General features: G+C 41.7%; 1 protein-coding gene and 1 long non-coding RNA gene across 3 annotated transcripts in view; one reads left to right on the top strand and one right to left on the bottom strand.

Annotated features, from left to right (window-relative positions):
• Positions 1 to 904: 904 nt before the first annotated feature.
• FOXO1 (forkhead box O1) overlaps positions 905 to 23,745 on the bottom strand; it is a 49,977-nt gene continuing 27,136 nt past the window's right edge. Inside the window, exons 2-3 of one of the 2 annotated variants that reach the window (XR_014523942.1) lie at positions 5,839 to 7,442; positions 905 to 5,478 (exon numbers count right to left, since the gene is read on the bottom strand). Coding sequence is in view for 1 of the 2 variants with exons in the window: in XM_083495171.1 (XP_083351297.1) it covers positions 6,096 to 7,442 (1,347 nt within the window). In the remaining variant the exon portion in view is untranslated. The remainder of the gene's footprint in view (positions 5,479 to 5,838; positions 7,443 to 23,745) is intronic. The other variant, XM_083495171.1, reaches the window with a different exon arrangement.
• LOC310703223 lies at positions 7,341 to 11,561 on the top strand. Its single transcript, XR_014524009.1, has 2 exons — positions 7,341 to 7,474; positions 10,477 to 11,561. It is a non-coding gene; the product is annotated as an uncharacterized lncRNA (long non-coding RNA).

The following is a 23,745-nucleotide window of genomic DNA, read 5'->3' on the forward strand; positions in this document are numbered from 1 at the left end:
TCCTCGTCTTTATACAGAGACTTCCTAGTTTCTTAAACTCTAATGCAGGCATAGGCAAACTCGGCCCTCCAGATGTTTTGGGACTACAGCTCCCATTATCCCTGACCACTGGGTCCTGTTAGCTAGGGATGATGGGAGTTGTAGTCCCAAAACATCTGGAGGGCCGAGTTTGCCTATGCCTGCTATAATTTAAGCAGATTTTTAATAGTGGATGTCATAGGAAACTGGTTTAAGAAGTGAGGTAGTCTCTGCAGCCAAACACACAAAAGGAGCAGGGAAGGAGCTATAGCTTGTGGCATGTTCATATGCAAACTGTGGTATGTTGGAGTGGCCTGTCGCATCTGAATTGCGTGGCTTGTTTCTCTTCAGTGATTTCATTTTTCTAAGTCCAATAATAGTTCCTGCTGGCTTGAGTGGTGGAGCTTTCTGAAATAAAGGCATCCAAAAACAATGTATATCTAGATTCCACATTTGGAATACATCATGCCAGCTGAGCTAACTCACAGTGGCACAGATGTACTGTTTACAATCTAGATTTCTACAGATTTCCATACATTTGCTTTGGGGTACTAAATGTCTCATATGGAGAAAAAGGAAAGAAGTGTGGAGGATCGTGAGAGAAAGAGGAACACGATCTTAAGTTTGGTTCAGTGAATGCAGTGTTGGATTGAAATGTGGGAGATCTGGGCTGAAAAATAAAGTAGCTATTGACTTACTGCATAGCCTTTGGCAAGTCCCTCGCCCCTTAACTTCAGCTACACATATACAAACAAAAATATGAATTACCTATATCTTTATAAAATAAATTAGGTCACTTTGCTAATGAAAGATGCCCAAGACACCATCAAAAAATAAGCCACCTCACAGGATTGCAGTAGAGATAAAATAGAAGGGTTTGCACAAGTATCAAAGAAGCAGAATCCTTTATCAGCATACAAGTCTTCATATGAAAGACAACACAATTAAAGCAATATATATACACATTTATGGCTTTGTACAAAGGATTATTTTATGTTTTTCCAAACATCAGGCACTCCCCCCCCTACAAATACCCAAACGAAATTCTGCAGCATATAGCAGTGAGAATCCTCAATGTTCTTACAATTCACACAAACAGCATGCAGAGTATTTTCATGTCAGCAGTGCTGCTTATGTAGAAAGTGGGGGAGAGCAGAACAAGGGAGATGCCCCTCTATAACAAAAGTCCCGTTTTAATGCAGAGTTACATATTTATTTATTTTTTGCTTGCATGAACCACAGTATTACTTTTAGTAATTATAAAATACAAAAGAAAAATTACCTTACTTAAAAATTAATTTTAAATTAACAAGCCTGAACATTTCATAATGCGAACTGAAAATATTTTAACAAAATAACACCAATCCAGTTATTGATCAAGTGCAAACTTAAGGCTGCAATCCTCGCACACACCGCCATGGAAGTAAGTCCCAAAGAAGTACCTCCAAGCAGATTTGTGCAGAACTGTGCTGTAAGACTGTAAAAGAACTGGTCCACTTTAATCATCTTTTTTCCTTTTCCTTGGGGATGCTCTGTTGAACTGTCAGCATTCAAGAATACATCTGATTACCATTTTAGTCAACTTTGTCAGTTTATCTAAGCCGAGGTCTCAGTAATGCAGGTAATTAATATAACACACAAACAATATATTACAGAATTAAAGCAGTTCTGTTGCAGAATACATTTCTCACAGACTAACAGAGGTTTGAAAAGCCCCAAACAAGGCTGCTTGGTATATATTAAAGATCCACACAGTCCACAAAGCCATCATTTACATTTTTTAATCTAAAGTACTATAGAAATTAAGATCTATCGAGAAGCATATTCAATCCGCAGTTACATGATCTGTTGCATTATACCACCCCTTCGTTAATGTTTTGATTCCCTAGAAACTACTTAGCAGGATTTACTAGGCTACGTAATTGGGAATCGCAAGTGTGGGGAGAGCCCTGTTGTACCAGGTCCCATCTTCAGGCTTCTCATAAACAACTGGTTGGCCACTTGAGAGAACAGGATGTTGAGCTAGACGGGCCACTGGACTGATTCAGCAGGCTCTCAACATTTTGGGTGTCCAATGTGCTAAGTATGACCTTTCTGCTTTCAGGGATATGCTAAACTTTGTGTAGTTAAAACTGAGCTGAAGACTGGATGAGACGGATGAATGTTTAACTAAGCTCAGGAATGTCTTTTCTTTGACCTCCCCACTCCCCTCCCAGGTATATATTATATATTAAATGTTTTGATGGGACACTAAGTCTCACTGGAATTCCTTGGGGGAAAGAAGCTGAGAGGGGCTAAGGGCAAGGAAATGCATGCTTCCTGGCCAAAAGCAGGTTTTGACCACCGAAGGGACCCCTGGCCATTAGGTCCAGTCGTGGCTGACTCTGGGGCTGCAGCGCTCATCTCGCTTTATTGGCCGAGGGAGCCGGCGTACAGCTTCCGGGTCATGTGGCCAGCATGACTAAGCCGCTTCTGGCGAACCAGAGCAGCGCACGGAAACGCCGTTTACCTTCCCGCCGGAGCGGTACCTATTTATCTACTTGCACTTTGACGTGCTTTTGAACTGCTAGGTTGGCAGGAGCAAGGACCCGAGCAACGGGAGCTCACCCCGTCGCGGGGATTCGAACCGCCGACCTTCTGATCAGCAAGTCTAGGCTCTGTGGTTTAAACCCACAGTGCCACCCAGTAAACATGTTGAAAGGCACCTTGGGGACATGGATGGTTTATGGCACATGCTCATCACCCCTCACTCTCTTAAAAAACATCAAAGTATTCCACAAAACTTATCTAATTCTGAAACAGGAACACAGTGTCTGGCTAGGTGTTACAGAGTTCCAGCTCCCATCTTCTCTGACCAACGAAAGGTGGTTGATAAACCCAATGACGTTGGTATGCCAAGGAGCCACCAAAGCGATAGCTCACAATTTTGTATATTCTATATAATTACTTGCCTCTATGTTGTAAACTTGCTCTCCTAAACCCCCTTCAAAGAGAGTAAACTGTGAGGGCTTTGAGGAAACACCACCTAAAGCTATTGTTATTTCTATGATTTGAGACTGCAAAGTTAGTCGCTGAGGTTCTTTCCTGCAAGATGTGGTCTTATACCATAATGTAATCTAAAGCAGCTTCTGGCTCTTTGAATAAATAAGAAGAGGAGGCAATGGAAAAAGAAATGGCAGACCCTACAATTAAGAACAAGTGAAACTAAAAATGGATTTGCTAGAGCGACGTTAAGCTGAGAAGTTTTTGCTCCTGGAGTTACAAACATTATAAAACTCTAGTAAAATAAATACAAAAATGAGTATATGAATATACAAACCATTTAACAACACTTAACACTTTGGGGTAGTCAGTGTTAATTATAAGAAATAGAAGTTTTCTGTATTTATAGACCAAGAGATCACCTTTGTGCCAGGAAACCACCTCCCACCAAAAATTACACCTAAATGTCTTCTCTTTAGAAATCTTACACAGTGCTAATATAACCCCCCCCCCCAATCTAGTTAAAATACTGTATACAAAATGTTATGAATGTTATTAGGCATCTTGGATTCTGCAAGTTTTTAAGGAGCTCATATAACAAAGTAGAGATGTAAGAAAAATATCTATATGCCTATTACAAAAATTCAAGTTGATCAATAAAATTGAAATCAATCAGGAAGTCAGCCCCACAATAAATCTACATAATCAAACACATAGGCGACAAAGCAAAGCCTTCAATCTGCTCTCTGATTTGGAAGTCCAAATGGCCAACAACTTTGGTTAGATCATATTCCACGATGTGTTCTCCTACAAAATGTGCAATTTTAATACACTTAAGGCAGTTAATCCGGCTGTCTGCAGCTCTCTCTGAGTTCGTCAGATCAAAAGATATATGGGATGAAAGTTATGAAGGTTTAAAACTATCACAGTATTAAAAGCTTTAACCTTTTCTTGGGTCAATGCAAAACATGATGCACAAGTATTTTCTTCGTTCCTACGACACTGTAGTGAGTTTGGCACTTCCAAATAAAGACATTTCCAATGGCACATTTCTTACCAATAGCAGCAAATAATATGCAAGTATCTTGCAAACATCCTGTACAGGAAAAATGTATCTGCTGCCAAGTCTGACAAGAGAAAATAAAATACAAAAAGAAAAAACAAAGAGGTTGAAGGACATCTTTGGACTTCCTTGTTCACTTCCTGCGGTCAGAGATGTCTGAAGTACTTTAAATTGCAGCCTAGGATAATGGAAAGAAAATACACGATGATGGAAAGCAAAGAAAAACATTCAGCATGCAAGACAAGAATGAATATAGTGGTATCCAAATACCTAAGAGAACCAAGAAGCAAAGAGTCCACTGCTTTATGGAACACATCCGTGTTTTATAAATGTGAGCCAATTTCAGTATAATATTGGCAAATCCATGTTAAATAAAATGTTGTAGAATTTGTTGGTCTTTTAAAGGACTTTCCTGGAAAGGACCATTCCTGGGTGAATACCTTAATGCATGCCTGCAGGCACATTTGCAAGCTTTTAATTCCCATATGATAGTCCATGCATGTCTTAGCTTTGAGCATCTTTACATTTCAACGCCCTTGTTAAGCCACACTTCATACTTCTCTTTTATACTCTACTGGTATAAAGTAAATGTATGACTCAATTGTAAACTGAGGCGCTTTGGGGTCACAAACTTTAATTGAGAACATTGAGGAATTCATACCTCAGAGTGACTGGTATAAGATCACTCTTAGCATAATAGTCTCAGCAGATTTTAGAGAGCACAAATTTAAACTGAGTTACATGACAATTTGCCACCCAATAACTATATGATGCCCTTTGAAAAACCTCCTCCTTTGACATAGTGACTAGCCTCACAAATTGTAGTTTATCTCTTGGACACCTTCAAACTGTGGGGTTTCACCTAAGGTGGTAGCTTGTTCTACACAAGCTGATTTCATGAAATCAGCCCATTTCATTTTTTCATTTTTAAAAAGTTAAGAATAAAGAGCAAGACACTGTAATCTAAATAAGACCTTTGCCTTCACAACTCTACTATGGCTATCTCTGATTTCCAGTTTCAATTAACTTCCCCGAACCTTCCCCCCCCCCAGAAGCTGCTATCATATCACAAGAATCAGCATTTCATCTCTTACTCACTCTTCAGAAACACCATTCTTTGTTTTATAAAATCATACCCCATCGTTCAACAACAAGGTAAAGCACTGTGTCAAACTTTCCCTTCTAGAACTTATCCCTAACACTACAAATTATTGCTTATTATCTTTGGTGTATATTATCTTCCCATTTCATTCCAATTTTGAATTGGAAATGTTTCTTCTATGGCAGTTAGGGTAATCCACACTGGAAATTTGTCAGTTTGCAGAGAATTTTTCTGATGCCCTAGAGATTTAGCATGGTTATGTTTAGTAAATGAAAATGAAGGTTTTGACACTACCAATCTTGCCACCCACTTACTGTTACAGTGGTGCCCCGCAAGACGAATGCCTCGCAAGACGGAAAACCCGCTAGACGAAAGGGTTTTCCGTTTTTGAGCTGCTTCGCAAGACGATTTTCCCTATGGGCTTGCTTTGCAAGACGAAAACGTCTTGCAAGTGTTCCGTTTTTTTTCCACCCCCCTTTTTCTAAGCCGCTAAGCCGCTAATAGCCTTTTAGCCGCTAATCCGCTAATCCTTTAATAGCTGCTAAGCCTTTAATAGCCGCTAAACCGCTAATAGCGCTAATCCGCTAATCCGCTAATAGGGTTGCTTCGCAAGACGAAAAAACCGCTAGACGAAGAGACTCGCGGAACAGATTAATTTCGTCTTGCAAGGCACCACTGTACTAATGAACTCATGAAAAGGATTTTTTTTCCCATGGAAAGAAATAGCACTGGAAAACTTCCCATCCCACCTCACTATACCTTCATGACAGAGAAGGGTACAGTATGCATAGCTTCTCCCATTAGCGGAAGAAGTCACACCTCCTAAATTCTGTCCTGCCATACACCTGCTGAAGGTACAGGAGCATCCTTTTAGAGTCAGGAACTGATAACCATGTTATGTATAAATAAAAGAGAACCAACCTTCCAACCTTATCCCGAAACCCAGCTGTGTGTTGTTGTCTTTACGCCATGCGACAAGCTTTGGTTAGGCAACACACTGTCAAAGTTAAAATCTAATGTTTCCCCATCCATGAGCTCATTCCGAATTATTGACTCCATATCACAGTCCAATCGTTCAATCGACATGTCATCTAAGTCACTGGGAAGCTTCTCCTGATGGAAAGAGACAATTCCCAGTCTTCCATAGCCATTGCAGCTGTTCACAGTGGTATAAGGGTTTATGCTGTTCATCTGCATAGGGTGGCTCATAGGCACTTGTACTGAGTTTTTCGCGGCGGAGGAACGATTCAAACTCGATGCGTGAGACACAGTGCTAAGTGTGAGAGACAAGGTATGGCTGTTAACTGCTGGTGTTTGTTGGACATGTCCCTGGTGTGGGTGGACACTGGGGGAAATTAGTTTGTTATGGGCCTGTTGGCTGCCATAGGGTGATATTGCCGAGTTAGTGGCCATCAGTACATTCTGTCCCAGCACTCGGCCACTAGGCTGGGAAACATGAGTATCTACAGATGCCAAGATCTCATTGTGTGGAGGTGAGTCAGAAGTAAGCAACTCCTTCAGAAGTCCCACAGGGCAGTTGTATTGGCTGAGGTTTCCATAGCTTGGTTTACTATCTTGAAGAGCTTGCATAGGTATCTGGGACAAGGAGTTCATGCTGGGCTGAGCATAACTGTATTTCCTGTAGTCGGCACTGGGCGAACCTATACTTGTGTTGGATGAAGTATATGAATAACCGGGAGACTGCTGCATAATGCTAGTGGGTGGGGACTGGGTTGATCCGGTCAGGGATGTGTTAGGAGACAAAAGATTGAGGTTATCCAGGAGGTTCTCCATGTTTTCTGAACTACTCATCTCAGAAAGGCTTGGGAGAGTGGAAGCCATTTTGGTTGTGGATGGAGGGTAGACCATGGCGTGTACATCTCCTTCTCCAAGGTCATCTTGTTCTGGAACAATTGGAGAAAGCCTCCCACTGATTGTACTAGCATTAGAGCTGGTTCTAGGTCTAAAAGTGCTCCAGTTATTATCAAAGTCATCATTGCTGTGAGAGCTGGGGCTTGCAGGCCATTTTGAGAACTGTGTGCCTGGACTGTCACAATTTCCCTCTTGACCTGCCTGAAGAGCTGCTTTTTTCTTTGCAGCTCTACCTCTGCTTTTGGCAAACTTGCTGCTGTTGTCCATGGATGCAGCCCTTCTCCTGGGCGACTTGCCACTTTTGCCTCCTTCTGGATTGAGCATCCACCAAGAGCTTTTTCCTGTTCCTTCGTTCTGTACTCTGATAAACTTGCTGTGCAGTGAGAGGTTGTGACGAATTGAATTCTGGGAAGGAGAAAAAAGTTGCAAGGAAAAAGGTGAGTCATACTTAACTCCGGTATTTTTCTTCAATTAGAAAGCCATTTCATCAAATGCATGAAAACTATTGAAATCCCATTTCCCAGTTCACTTATTGCCACGTAGTAGACAGAATTGTTCCTTTGGGGTGGTATTCTACTAATAAGTCCAGTCAATGCAAGAATTTCTGCTTGTACAATGGGTTTCCACCCTTCTTCCCCGATTGTGCTCTCCAAATCTAAAGTAGAATAGGTTGGAGGCATCAGGGGGAGGAGAGTGTTCCACTGTACAAGGAAACATCTTTGCACTGCCGGAATGATTGCCTTTAGCAGTACATTGGATTCCACCCATTTATTTTTTTAAAAAAATCTTTATTGAATTTAAATTACACACTTATACAAAGAATTTACAATCTCATACTACAAAAAGAAAATTAAAGAAAAAACAATTAAGGGGGAAAAAGAAAATACAAAAAAAGAAGAAAAAGCAAATTTACGTACATTAAAAAACACTTAATCTTCCTAATTAATACCCATTGTTTTTAAGTAAAATGGGGGAAAGACTTCAACATCTCTGCTGTGAACCTGTTTAAGGAAGGTTTGTACGCATAGAAATGTTTTCACAGGATTGTAGAGTTGGAAGGGACCCCCAGGGTCTTCTGTTTTTCAACCTCATTAACTGTTTCTATCTATCCTTGGAATCTGAATGACTAACAACTTATTTTACTTTATTTGTGCCAGGATCCAGTATTGTGGAAATGTGTGTCTACCATTCCCAAAATGGACTTTTAAAGAAAGTTACCTGTTCTTTACCTTGAAATATAATTCAAGGAAAGGTGTTCTATTTACCACTGCTGTATTGTTCTTAAAGGTTTTAAAACCCTAACCTCAAAGCCACCTCAAGAAAAATCTGTAATCCAATAATAATATCTGTCCAATCAGCCCGGGCTGTTCTCAGAGCAAACCAAAGTCTGAGCATGCACACCATTTCATTATTTTGTTCAGAGAGCTTAAAGTGCTAAATGTTGGCCAAACAAACAGTAACCCCTTTATCCAAGCCATTATTCTCAAAAGTCATAGTGTACAAGTAAGCAATAATGAATTTCAGAGTAAGTGCCTCAGAATAACTGCTCACAGTATGAGTGAATTTACTAACACCTTATATGAATAATGAACTTTACACAAATTATAATCATAGAACTGTAGAGTTGCAAGGGACCCCATAAGTTTTTTTTAAAAACACCTTGATGCATTTTATATAAAGATAACCAAATGGCCTTTAAAAAGGATCCTTAATTTGCAGCTCCACTGATCAAGTTTCCCCATACCAATTAAAAGGGGTTCCAAACAATGTCAAAAAAGTAAATTTTCAGTTGATTAAAATAGATAACAAACAAGGACGAAGTCAGTACACACTGTTTTACCATGTATACTGCTACCCAAGGAATAAGTGTTGGGAGTAGCAGTGAAACATGCCCCAAACCTTTGCTTTCCAAGAGAGAAAATTAGCATTGGAACAACAGAGTTTAGAAAAACTGAATTTGTGGTTTATTACCAAAAATATACAGATCATTGGGAATTGTCTGGCAATTGTTCAGTCAAGTCAATAAAGAGGACAGGAAGGAGATGAGGATGGCTGAGAGAAAGAGCAAAATGTGAGAGATCAACGAGAGGAGCTAGTGAAATATAAGAATATGGGACAATTATAGATGGCAGACAGACTTGCAGAAAGCTACACTGGCTTAGAGAAGGGAGTCAAATACAAGTGATGTTTTGCCTGAAATTGTGTAGCTAACTTGCCTGGCAAGTTAAGAGAGGCAAGAAAGGAAGCAGAACTAGAGATAGGAACCAAAGCACAAATACAACCTCTCCCACGGCCAAGAGGGCAGATGGCGCCTCTTCCTTAGGGGCCCGATTTGAATCTGAACTGCTGTCCTTTGTACCAGGACCACAGAGGCGTTTGGATTGTTCTTTATAGACACCCTGGCTCTTAGATAACAAGGTGTAGATTGTTGTCAAAAAGCACACATAAAAAAGCAGTGAAGGGGGATGAAGGGAAGACCAAGGTCCCCTCCTGAGCCTCGCATCATGCAAAATATTCCCGGGTGAATGCAGTGAACACAAGCATTGACAAGCTACAAACTCCCTTGGAATCCTTTCAAAACCAATGAAAAATAACGCACATTGAGGAGGTGAGGGGAAACTGGGGGAGGGGAGTTTAGCTGGAGATTCCTGTTCTAGGCTCGGCAATATGTGGGAGGATATTTCCCCCTAAAACAAAGGAAGGAAAATGTATTGACAGTGCTAGGGCGACTTTCTCATTCCTGCCATGGGAACCAAGTGCAAAGATGTGTGAACACTCTTTGGGAGGAAGTTCTTGACCTTAATGAGTGCAGGTGCCAGTGGATTTGGTGTTTTCCTTCTTTAGGTCTTGGTGAAGCCAAGCAGTAGGCGTGCCAGGAAGCTTAATCTCATTATTATTTTGTTAAAAGCTTGGTGGGGTGTGCATGCATTCCAGAGTCCCCTGGCCTGCTGAACAGAGTTTTGGGAACTTCTTCTGTGGTGTGTGTTAATGGAGTATTGTATTGCAGCCATCTTTGCCCTGTTTGATAAGCCTCTGCTTAGTATACCTATTTCCATCAAATTAGTGATTTTGTAGGCAGTGTAGAGGAGAAATACTAAGACGACAGCTGTGCTTAACCCTCAGTATCAACATGAAAAAATGGATAAGAACACTAATCACTAGACCCACAATATTGCAAGGAGTCCATATAACTATAGCCCTGTCCTGAAGACCCAAACTCACACCTGTCTGGTAGCATTTTAAGGTACTCACATTAGTGTTTAAAGCCCTAAACAACCTCGGCCCCAAATCTCATTGTGTAAGCTTTGTAATATGATGAAGACACACCTCTTTGCCCTGGCCTTTGGCACCAGAGACTTTTTTAAGGACCCACCCTATTATTCCTATTGTAAATTGTGTTACTTGTTTATTTACTATTATTGTTATTTATTCTTCAAAGGCAGCGTGTACCATGAAACCACCGAGTGAAGAATAGAGAAAGAAGAAGTAATACAGGAAGAACATAAAGGCACATCCTTGCAATATATGGAAATGCTGAAATGAAAGCAAGGACAGCAAGGACAACACATCCTGCACAACAAGCATGGAAGCAGATTCCCATGAGAAACAGGGTGAAGACCTCACAGTGCCTCTAAACTGGGAGTCCAAGACACAAGAGCATTGATGGCAAAAACCACAGATTGCATATACCTCAGCAAAAAGCACCTGCGTTAAGCAGCAACTGTATCCCAAATATTTAACTACCACTGAAAAATAGCACAAGTATCCAAGAGTCTGGGCATCAAGCTCTTCATCAATAGACACTGCTGGCCAAACACTCTTCTTGCATGAGCATAGTTGGAGAACAAGCTCTGTCTGCTTCAGAAAGTACTAGTGGCAAAAACCACTAGTGGAGGACTATATATGCTTTTACAGGATCATGATGATCACATCCAGCAGGTGCTCCCCTGAATAATCCACCTGCTGGAAGTCAACCCATCCAGGAAGAAGACTAGGCACATGCGACCTTAAGAGGTAGGGAAGGATATTGAGTCGGAGGTGTTCGCTCCCAAGCAAAAGCAGTGAAGCAAGCATCCAGTGTTCTCATCTTAAGCCACATCTGCTCTGATTCAATGACACTTTTTTGGCCCCAAAAAGTGCCGGGCCCAACCTCTAGAAGCAACTGACAGCATAGGATCAGGTTACCTAAAGGATCACCTCCTCCTGGACCTACCAACCCAGATTTGACATCTACATTGAAAGCCATTCTTCAGGTTTCCTCACCTAATGAGCAGATGGCAGATGGCTACAAAGAAGTGAGCCTTTTCAGTAGTGGCGCTCCAGTTATGGACTGCTCTTCCTAGAGAGGCTTACCTGACACTTTTGTGTTTATAGAGCCAGGTGAAAACATTTTTATTTTTGAAGCTTATAAACTTTAACAGATATTAAGGATAATTATGTTTTTAGTATCCAAGATTGGAAAGTTTTGATGCTGCTATGTTTTATTTTTGGTGCTTTTTATTCTGCATTTAAAATGTTACGGTTATGCATGTTTTTTTTCTATAATTGTGTTTCTCTGCCTGTAAGCAGCTAGAGAAAACTTTGTTTATAAAATGTATATCCTGTCTGATAACAAAAACAAACAAACAAACAAACAAACAAACAAACAAACAGTACCTTTGTTTTTACTAAAGTGCAAACTGCAAAACACATAGGTTAAGGATCAAAATAGATGGGTATCTTAAGCGTGTTTGCATATATGAAGCAGGTATGTGTGTGGAGGCGCATGCTTTGCCCAGAAAAAGGAGTCCCCTTTCCTACCTTCCTCCAAGTACAGTTACTTGGTTTAAGCAGTTTTATTATTGCTGTCATTGGAGCTCAATTGGGGGAAATCTGATTACAGTGGTACCTCGGGTTACAGACGCTTCAGGTTACACACGCCGCTAACCCAGAAATAGTGCTTCAGGTTAAGAACTTTGCTTCAGGATAAGAACAGAAATCAGGCTCCGGCGGTGTGGCGGCAGCAGGAGGCCCCATTAGCTAAAGTGGTGCTTCAGGTTAAGAACAGTTTCAGGTTAAGAACGGACCTCTGGAATGAATTAAGTACTTAACCCGAGGTACCACTGTAAAAGCAACAGAGCACCGCTAGTTAAGAAAGAGGGAGGGATCAGGTTTCAGTTCACATGCCAACATGCTCCTTCATGTGTGAGAAATACCCTCCCCCCATTATTGCTTTATATGCAAAGGTGCAAACATGTTCTTAAGATGTATAGATTGCTCAGCATGTTTAGTTTGTCCCTCAGAAAAGGAGCAGCTGACTTGGAGTCCAGATGCTGTTGAACTCCCATCAGCTCTAGGCAGCATGGCCAACAGGCAGGAATGATGGGAACTGTAGTCTAAAACACCTGAAGGAGCCACGGATTAGGTAACTGCTGTAGAATATCCAGGATGCCTATACCATGAGGCCTGGAAAACTCTTTGGAGTTTAACGTTTTATCTTGGCTGCTTGCTCAGAATTAAGGCTACCGCTATTCTACCCGAAAAGAATTCACAAGAAAGCAGTAAAACCCACTGATTAAAAATAAATAAGAGTGCTGTTTTAAAATTTTGCATACTTACTCCAGAGCGTTAAGTGTTTATGATGAAAACAAGAGTTCTCGTGCGCATACATGTCTACACAGAACTTCAAACCTATCTGTTCATGGAAGCGTTTAGGACTTTGCAGAAAGAAGCTTCAGACTTCCTTAGTCATCAGAAAAGTTACAATCTAGTATTCTTATACCGAGGACATTCAAGGTCACTCATGGAGTAGCAAAGCCATCTCCAAATTCTGCCAACGACAACAACAAAGTTCCAAACAGGAAAAGGTTTGTAGCAGAGTGCCTGTTACATAAATTCCTGTTTTTCACGCAGCCAGGAGAGATTAAAGTAAGGATAATTTACTACTTTGCGGGGGGGGGGGGAGTGTGAAAGGGGTAAATATTGAAAAAAATTGTAGCCTAGTCAAACATGTTATGTCTATTAAGCTTTGCCAAAAGCAGCCGACATGACAACACTACACTGTAAAACATTGAAACTCAACAGCTGGATGAGTGAGTACAGTCACAGGATTTAGAGGCCGGCATTTGTCAGCTGCTTTGTGTCTAGAAAGATTCTGCTTGTAGTGAAAAGTGCTGGATTTTAAACATTTAACTGCTTATTCTGAAAATAAGTTCAAGTTTTACTTCAAGGAGGGGGGGGGAGACTCAAAGAGCTGTTTCGGATGCAACACTAAGCCACTGTTTAGCACAGGAATGGCTAATCTGCAACCCTCCAGATTTTGTTGACCTGCAGCTTCCACCATCCTTGGTCCCCTGGCCATTCTGGCTGGCGCCAACACCACCTAGGAGACCACTTCGCTTTAGCATTACAAGAATGAACCTAGGCAAGTTTCAGGCTCACCTTCCACTCCCCAGTATGGAAGGGGCTGAAAGCATACCTCAGCTGTTGCTCATGAAGCTGACTTGTTTCAAACTGCAACTAAGATGAACTACAGTTTGGGATTCAGACACAACCCCAAACTGCAGCTAATCTAAAATGGAAGCCAGAGTTTCCTGTCTCTGCCCCTCATTCAGGGGAGTTGCTAAGGCATGGCCAAGCCGTGAGTGTTTTGCACTGGAGCCCAGATCTCCTGCCACCCACCATCTTAGATGTCTACCCAAAGACATCTGTGCATATACATTAGCAGATGTGTCCTGGCCCTGTGCCCAGAGTCCTTTAAGTACCTAGCAATGTCCTAGGCTCATCCTTGCAATGCCAAACCATAGTTTGAATTTACATGTGAATCTCATGACTAATTCCATTGGCCGGTTTCTTTCCTGTGTGTATAACAACTTCATCCATTTTAAAAAAAGCTTTGCAGTGGTTAGTAATTTGGGCTCCAGATTTTGCGAACTTCAGCTGGAAACGCTGTGGCAGGTGCACACATTGGTTCCATGTGGCTCCAGGATCCAAATGCTATTATCCGCTGCCCCAGGCATCCTATTCTCTCCAGACTTATCTGTCCACCAAAAGAATTTCCCTGCTACCCCAAAACATGTAAGCAGGCAACTGTGTATTAGACAGAGAACTTGGGGTGGTATTTGAGTAAGTTCTGCTCAAGAGTAGACCTACTGAAATCAATGAATATGGGCTCATCCATAATTCCACTTGTGCCATACCTAGAAAGCATGGATCCCAGTGGTTTTCCCCTTGCCCTATTCCTTTCCAAGGGAAAATCTGCTTTTTAGATCGGAACAAGGGGCAATCCGGGGAAAAGAGTGGGACAAGACAACATGTGGACAAACGCCTCATCAAGTTCATTAATTTCAAGGGGTCTACTCTGAGTAAAAGTTAGTTGAATTTTAATTGTATAATTAATTTTGTGTGTAGAATGCACTTATACTATGAACAATGGGTTTATTTTTACTGTAATTTTACTTTACTTTCAAGTCTTAAGGAAACCAGTAGCTAATCTACTTATTTCATGGACTAGTGGTTTTTTTTAAAAATAGGATCACCAGTTATCAAAATATTCCAACAGCCAAGAAGAAGCTTATTCCCCAGACACAGTTATAGGACAGATAAATCAATAAGGCACAGTGTCCTCAACCTTTCCATTACCTCAGACACAAAGTCAAACATTATAAGGAATACTCCAATATGTCATTTCAAGTAGAGAAGAGGGCATTCGGCTTAACCTAAGCAGTGCAATGCCTTTGGATGGGAGTTAAGTGCATTTACTTTGGCCTCAATGTGGCTCAGCGGGCAACTACACAACCAGGGGAGAGAAAACTCAGGCTTACCGTACCATAAATCACTTTTGGCCAAACTACACATTACGTAAAAAAAACCTGGCTGCCACCACTTCATGTCTCCTGGTAATGTTTGGTAAAAGCAGACAGATGAAGTGACGTATCTGTCGCACTTCTCCTGCTTGGTGAACCACAAGCAAAGAGGGCAAGAGTATTGTGTTCCTCATATAGACGGAGGTGGCAGCTGTCATAGCTCTCTGTGGGTGTAATGTTGCCTTCCCATCCCAAAACCAGCACTTTCTCATGTCAGGCTCCTGCGCCAAGGGCGTGTAGGCAGTTGGGAAGAAAGACACACCGAAGAAATGAAATGAACAAATGTTGCTCCAAAAACAGAAAAGAAATATATGAAAAAAGATATGGCCTACAGCTGCAGCAAACTACTACAGATTGCTGCAGAGAAGGTTCTGCTATTGCTAATGCAGCAATGAGGAAGGTAGGAAATCACCTTGGAAGATATGGGATTAATGACAATTCAAGAAGGGAGAGGCAACCTCTGGTCCTCCAGATGTGCTGCATCCCAACTCTCTTCATCCCTAGCCAGATAACCAGCGGCCCAAACTGACTGACTGCTGTAGTCTAGCAACATCTGGAAGGTTATTAAGTTCTCCATCTCTGCGATATGTTGTCATTAAATGTGGGTCTTAAAAGGGATAATGGGACTTCAGCTGTTCAATATATACACTTTCAAGTACAAAGCTTGATATTAGCATTTATGTTCAAGTAACGTATCAAAGAAGAATTAGTATTAGGACTCTGAGTCATTTTTAAAGTGGTGGAAGTTATCCACCTAACAAGTTTTAATGTCTGAGAAGGCAGGCATACTCATTTTCCATTTTAGTCATCCTTTTGTATTGTTTTGGAATAATTCTAATTGACGAACTGAACCACAGGCTTTGTTGTCAGTTTTGTTAATTCCGGGTTAGACTGGATATACTGACTTTGTAACACACATTTTAGAAACTTTCACTTTGTTATTTACTATATATAGGGCACAGTAAAAAGTTTTCAGAAAGGTACTCCGAAGTTAAGAAAATTAAGATTTTGGACACAGGTGGCCATTCATTAATTAAGGTTTCCAAGAATGCCTTTAAAAGAGCACCCCTCTAATTAGTCTAATACTTTTAAAGTCAGTTATGAACTGCATCTCTGATTAGTTGAATGCCTGCCTCATTCTTTATTATTCTGTCCTATTTATAGTAGTATTTCGAGCAATTAGAAATTACAAGAGAAGAGAACTGTAGGGAGGTTTGTTTATTCTACATCTATACTGCACATTGCATTGTCAGGAGAGCTTCTACAGCAGAGCTTTCCAAACTGTGTGTCGCGACATGTTAGTGTGTCGGCTGCAGTGTGCAGGTGTGTCACAAGAACAATCCCTGCTCTCCTCCCGGGGCTGGAAAGGAGTTAGTAAAACTGAATTACTGTGAAATGATGCATGTCTAAAAAGTGTGTCACCAATATGAAAAGTTTTGAAAGCTCTGTTCTACAGTTTTTATTTCATTTTTAAAATGTCTGCAGTGTTTTTTCTACCCAGGCACTTCAAATGAAAATGAAACATAAAACAGATTTAAAATAAAACAAAAGGCCTTGGAGCATTAAAAAGTAGCAATGGAAATGTATTCAATACCAGGAAGTAGCTAAAGTTGCCATTTCTAAACCAACTTACTTGGGAGAAAAACACATTGAGCTCAATGGGACTTACTTCCAATTATACATTTATTGGATTGCATTGCGGAAGTTGTTTTTTTTACCAAAGTTCAAGCTGTATAACATAAAAAGGCTTTTAAAAAAAAGACCAAAAGCAAGCATAGCTAAAAATTGAAAGCTCAGCAGTACTGAAGTTTTATAACTTGGTGTGGAACGATAGAGAAAAGGGGCCCATTGCTCAGAGGTAGCACACAGCATTTCCATGGAGAAGGTTCCAAGTTCAATCCCTGGCATCTCCAGATAGGGCTGGGAAAGTCTCTTGCTGTTAGTCTATACTCTACAACAATCAACAACCTGGTGTTGTCGGGTTCCAGGTGGAAAAATCGAAACTAGAGACAGAATTGCTTGAACCAAAGACTAAGGTACTTTCGAGAATGTATAACTTGCTGCTTAAATGGAACACTCAAGATGAGACAGTCAAATCAGCCATGATAAAATGGGCCCAGGATATCGGGTATAACATTATGTTTGAGGACTGGGAAAGGTTATGGACCACCGGAATGAAATTCACGGCATGTAATGCCTTGAAGGAAAATATTATGAAAATGATATATAGGTGGTACATGACCCCAGTCAAGCTTGCTAAGATATATCACCTGTCTGATAATAAATGTTGGAAATGTAAGGAGGCTGAAGGGACATTCTTTCACCTCTGGTGGACCTGTCCAAAAGTGAAGGCCTTCTGGGAAATGATCTATAATGAGTTAAAAAAGGTGTTTAGGTACACCTTTCCCAAGAAACCAGAGGCCTTCCTCCTGGGCATTGTCGGCCAGAAGGTGTCAAAGAAGGATAGAACTTTTTTTATGTATGCAACTACAGCAGCAAGAATCCTCATCGCAAAATATTGGAAGACACAAGATCTACCCACACTGGAAGAGTGGCAGACGCAATTGATGGACTATATGGAACTGGCTGAAATGACTGGCAGAATCCGAGATTTGGGAGAAGAAACAATGGAAGAGGACTGGAAAAAAATTAAGGACTATTTACAAAAATATTATAAGTTGTTTGAATGTTAAAAAATTGCACGATTTGGAAATTTTAGCTTCAGCAATTAGACTTGGCAAAACAGGAAACTAAGTTATAAGCAAGAAAAGATTGAAATTTAAAGTAATATTATGTTTGACTCAAGGTATAAGTTGATAAAAAGGTATTTTAAATTTAAAAATATAATATCTGAAAGGTACAAAATAAGATATGAAACAAGGTAAGAATTTGCTGATACTTTTATTGTAAAGAACGCATGGTGGGGGAGACGTGAGGAAGTCCAGTTGGCTATGTAAAAATGTTTTTGAAGGTTGGATTTTTTTCTTTTTTCTTTCTTTGTTTCTTTTATTTCTTGTCTATGGCTCTCATATTTCTGACTTTGTATTTGAAAATGTAATAAAAATATTTAAAAAAAATAAAAAAACAACAACAACCTGGTGTTGTCCAGGTGTTTTGGACAGCAACTCCAACCTGCCCTAGCTTGCTGTGCTGGTCCCGAGGGTTAACCGCGCAGTGGGATCCGAGTCCAGACCGAGGTTGAGGGTGCAGTATGGAGGCTGTCCGTCAAAGCTGAAGCAGGGTCCAAGGCAGGGAGTCGCGTGAAGTCAGGAACTCTGGCAGGAGAGCAGGACAGAGTGCAGGCAGGAACAGGCTACCAACAATGTTGCTCCTGCAACCTGGGAGGGGGGTTGGCTGGCTTTTATCTGCCCCGAGGCCTAGGGTGGTCCCGGCCCACAGGTGACTCGCCTCTCCTGGCCTGGAGGCAAGCACTCCTCCTGCGGGAACTTAGTTCCCTCCGCCTCTCTGCCCTGAGCCTCTGCAGTTCAGGAGAGGCTCGAGGGTTACCGGACCCAGAGGCAGCCTCAGCTTCCCCTGACAGGCTGGGAGAGGAGCACCTGCAGGCAATGGGTCCTCCATCACCTCAGGAGCCAGAGCAGACTCAGGTGATGCCTGCACCTGAGGATCCAGCACAGATGAGAACCCTTCAGGCTCAAGCCCCAGCCCCGGCTCAGCTGGTTCTGGAGGTGGGGACTCCTGTGCAGGCTGGAATTCCTCAGGTTCAGCCTCTGAGTCCAAATCCCGGGCCATCACACTTGCCTAGTCAATGGTTAGGATTCATGGCAGTGGCTGCCCAAAACCTCTAGAGAGCACCAGGCTGGGGAATGAATGTTGGTGTAGAGAATACTGATGGCCTGCAAAACGTGCAAAACAGTTATCCACACTCAGAGATAATTTGTAAGTGGGCCTCTTGGTAGAACAGCTTCCTCTGGAAAAATCTCACTCTGCACCACACAATATTTCACCTCCTGCAAAAAGTGGAACCCTGGAAAGTGCAACATGCTACCCAGAGGTTATCAAGCATGGGGAGGCCATTCAGAAAGAAAATCATACCTGGAATTGAATGGTATAAAATATTGTAACAAACCCACTGTGACTGTTCTCAGTAACACTGCAATGTTAGTTCACTTTTCTTTTTTAAGAAAAAGAACTATTTAAAGCAACTCAGTCTGATGGTAAAGGTAAAGGGACCCCTGACCATTAGGTCCAGTCGTGATTGACTCTGGGGTTCAAGTGCTCATCTCGCTTTATTGGCCAAGGGAGCCAGCATACAGCTTGACAGCGGACAGCATGACAAAGCCGCTTCTGGCAAACCAGAGCAGCGCACGGAAACGCCGTTTACCTTCCCCACCGGAGCGGTATCTATTTTGATGTGCTTTTGAACTGCTAAGTTGGCAGGAGCTGGGACCGAGCAACTGGAGCTCACCCCATCTTGGGGATTCGAACCACTGACCTTTTGATCAGCAAGTCCTAGGCTCTGTGGTTTAACCCACAGCACCACCCACGTCCCTTATGGTACCCCTGATTAATTGGGCAACATATATATCTTAAAGAGGGATTCTCCATCCTCTCCCACAGGAGGGAATGTTCTTCTAAGGTGATACCTACTATATACACCTGCGAGTATAGTTCTTGCTTTAGAATTTTTTTTTTACTCATATGCCAAATTAACAGACTGATCAACTAAACCCGTATGATTCACAGATCTCTTTACTTAACTCTATCCAGTAGCTAAACACCCCCACAACTCTAAGGTGCTTCTGGAAGATACAGGATTTCTATGCAAAGGGAATTCCACAATTACCCACTACGACATGCTCTTATTATTCAGACAAGCAATACAGAGAGCAGCCAATAAAGTGGTGTCAACTGATTTTATCAATGGCCTTTTCTTCTTTGGGGTGGGAGATCTCTGGGCTATCACAGATTTTATAGGTGAAACACAGTCACTTCCAAACTTGCCTGAAAAAGGACAGGAAGCTAGGGCAGCTTGTGAAATACTGTACATCACCCGCTCTATAACACACCCCTCACCAGTTTACACACTAAACACACAAACCAAGTTTACCTTTTTATAATATTTACATTTACAATGAGCAGCATACTAAAACTGCAGGTATTAAGAGGATCAGGGATGAAGGAAGCCAGTGGTTACACAGGGCTACAGAAGCTTGGTGTCTGATTATCATCCTAGCCTATGTAAACACTTTGAAAATGCCACTTGTAGAAGAGCTCTATCCTTTCTAACGTTGACAAATAAAACATCTTAGACTACTTTAGCCCAGGCTTTGTTGCTATTCAGTATTTCCTGCAACGCCAGAGTCATAAAACAGGAATGCAGCAGTCCTTTCTGATGGGCCACGGGCCAAGGAACCTCCATTGTTTTCAATGGAGGCACGCTAGAACTGGCATGACACACTGGAAATGACACTGGAAGAGGCACCCTTTTTCACACTAACTCCCCCGCCGTCCCTTCCCGTCACAGGATGAGTTGTTCTCAAAAAAATCCAGTACTGTACTACTAACACCAAGGGACACACACACACACACACACACACACACACACACTACATAATGAGAAAGACAGTGTCTGCTTCATTTTTATCCCACCCATCCTCCGCGGAGCTCAGAGCTGACTTTGAAGGCTTCCTGCAGTACCACAAAAACTAGCTTAAAGTATATGAATGGGATAGGCAGCAACTAAGATCGAAAGGCTTGCAAGTTGCCTCTAGGAATTTATCAATGCAGTGTATACAAGGCTATATAATTCTATACAACATTAGTAGTTTCTAACTGTTATTTTACACAAAGCGTTTATTTCATTGCTGATAAAACAGCACATTATCAATACTTTTAACCTGCTTACTTTAAAATATGACACCCCACCAGTGCATCAAGCTTTAAGAGTACAATTCTGCTTTTTAAAAAGTTATTTGTGGCCTTTTTCATTTTTAAAAAAAAAGATTTCCTCCAGTTTTCACTTCTTTATAATAATAAAAAAATCATTTGGCAGCCAATACATTTTCTGCTTCAAAATGTTTATTTTTGTTCCTTCAAGTTATTGTCTGCCTAGCCACAATTTCTTTCCAGGCAGCCAAAAGGAAATTAGTAGTATCAATTTTTTTCCACTGGGGTGGACAGAAGGCAGTCTGCAGCCCTCAGTAGACCAGCCAAGATCCTGCTGGGATTTCAGTAAACAATATTAGACTAGGATCTAACCCTTAGGTAGACCTATAATACAAGAGCACAAAGGCTTGAATCCTAAGCACATCTACACACAAGTAAAGACTGGGCTAACAGGTTAGTTAAGGTCTCAACCAGTGCTTTTTTTCTTTTTAAAAAATGTTTAGGAGTACTCTCATTTTGACTCAAGAAAATCACCGTTTTATAGTTCAAATCAGGAAAAATAAATACAGTAAATGGATAAAAGTACGAAGATTCACAAAATGTTTAGGGGTATGCGTCCCCCTGCATCCCGCAAAAAAAAGCACTGGTCTCAACTAATGGAGAAATCCTTAGCAGGCACTCTTGCTTTGTAATCTAATACACCTCAGTGGACATGAAAGATTCTAGAGCAGGCATAGGCAACCTCGGTCCTCCAGATGTTTTGGGACTACAACTCCCATGATCCCTAGCTAACAGGACCAGTGGTCAGGGATGATGGGAATTGTAGTCCCAAAACATCTGGAAGGCTGAGGTTGCCTATGCCTGCTCTAGAGAACTCACAAGTTATTAGCCTGACTCTAGCTCAGGAGTCAGCAAACTGTTTCAGCTGGGGGCCGGTCCTCTGTCCCTCAGACCTTGTGGGGGGGCGGACTATATTTTGAAGGGGGAAAAATGAACGAAATCCTGTGCCCCACAAATAACCCAGAGATGCATTTTAAATAAAAGGACACATTCTACTCGTGTAAAAACACGCTGATTCCCGGACCATCTGCGGGCCAGATTTAGAAGATGACTGGGCCGGATCCTGCCCCCGGGCCTTAGGCTGCCTACCCATGCTCTAGCCCAATGCTCTAATCAATAGTGACCATGTCCAAATTTTCTGGGCATAGTACCGTGTCTTTTATTGCCTGTGGTTGAGCAGTTTTGAGCCCATGTTGCACACACATGTTGCACACAAATATCTTAACCAATCTAGGAATATCAGCTGTTTTCCATGAGTTTTTCTGCAAATTGCTCAACAGCGCCAACAAACATTGCTAGTAGCTGTAGTGACATCCGTAAGTTATTGTGTCAACAACACAACAAGACAATTTAATACTTTATGTATGATAAACTGGATACTATCAGGTTTTAGTATCCTATGAGAAAGTACAATCAAACTTTTGGAAAACAGAAAACTATACCAGGACACAGGAACAGTCATGGTCACAAAACATTTGTGAACTAGTTTTATCTACCAATTTTGCATGGCCAAGGAGTTGGAAAGATGAACAGCTTTTTCCAAATTAGGAGGAATATGGAGACACTGTTTGAAATCCAAGTTCAGTCACTGACTGATGGGCCATTTTCTAAAAATGAAGTCCTTCAGAGGATGAAAAGAAATAGACTTTGAAGTTGCTGATATTAAGCTAACATGTAGGCTCAGTAGATAGTCACACTAGAAGTTCAGATGGTCTGTGCCCTGTAGAAACCAGCTTATTTTTCTATTAAAAGCACTGCATGTTTGTCAACAGGAAAAGGTGCTCTAAACCTCTTTCACTGGGAGTCTTCCTAAAGTAAGATTAAACATGTGGAGCACTCTTACTATGTAAGCGAGACACACAAAATATCTTGCCAGACAGAAGCTCCTCTTGTCCATGGGCAAGTGAAGGAAACATAGTTTGGAAAACCCTGCATAGTCTAGAGCAGGGTTTCCCAAACCTGGGTCTCCAGCTGTTTTTGGACTACAACTCCCACCATCCCTAGCTAGCAGGGCCAGTAGTTAGGGATGATGGGAACTGTAGTCCAAAAACAGCTGGAGACCCAAGTTTGGGGAACCCTGGTCTAGGAGGAGGAGGAGCAGGCGGCCCTTTTGAAGATGATGACAGCCTCCAAAAGTGGGCAGGGGCAAAGCAGGTCAGAGCACCTCTACAAAAAAAGATAAGATACAGGCAGCTTGCAAAAGCAGAGCTTAAGCCTGCAATAAACCAGATTTATTTGGTTTTTTTAAAAATAAACCACAGTTTGTAACATTAGCAGCTACAGTGGTGCCTCACAAGACGAAAAGAATCCGTTCTGTGATTCTCTTCGTCTAGCAGTTTTTTCATCTTGCGAAGCAAGCCCATTGACGGATTAGCGGATTAGCGCTATTAGCGGCTTTTAGCGGCTTATCTGCTGATCGGATCAGCTGATAAGCGGCTTAGCGTCTTAGAAAAAGGGGGGGAAGGGGAAAAAACAGCAGAAACTCGCAAGACATTGTCGTCTTGCGAAGCAAGTCCATAGGAAATTCGTTTTGCGAAGCACCTCCAAAACGGAAAACTCTTTCGTCTAGCGAGTTTTCCGTCTTGCGAGGCATTCGTCTTGCAGGGCACCACTGTAGTTTCAGATCTTTCGACATCTGACCTGAAAACAGAAGTCTCATGAAGTGACCAAGGGCCCTGGCACCATCCATCCCCACTTACAGACACTTTATTTATTTCTCTTTCTGAGAGTTGATTGAAAGCTCTTCAACTCCTAGAACAGGCAGACAAATGTGCAGGATTAGGGGCCAAACTACAGCAACCAGAGAGTTATTCCGTAGGACACAATGCACTGCATTTTATGGTTGAGTCTTTGAGCTCACACATGCGCCAGCCTGCCTGCCAGCACCTCTTCTTTTTGCAAAGGTGGCACTAGATCAAAATGAAGGTGCAAGAGGTGCCAGGGGGCACCTGGCGCTG

The sequence above is a fragment of the Podarcis liolepis genome (genome assembly GCF_965112155.1).
Source record: "Podarcis liolepis genome assembly, chromosome: 3".
Classification (NCBI taxonomy): domain Eukaryota; kingdom Metazoa; phylum Chordata; class Lepidosauria; order Squamata; family Lacertidae; genus Podarcis; species Podarcis liolepis.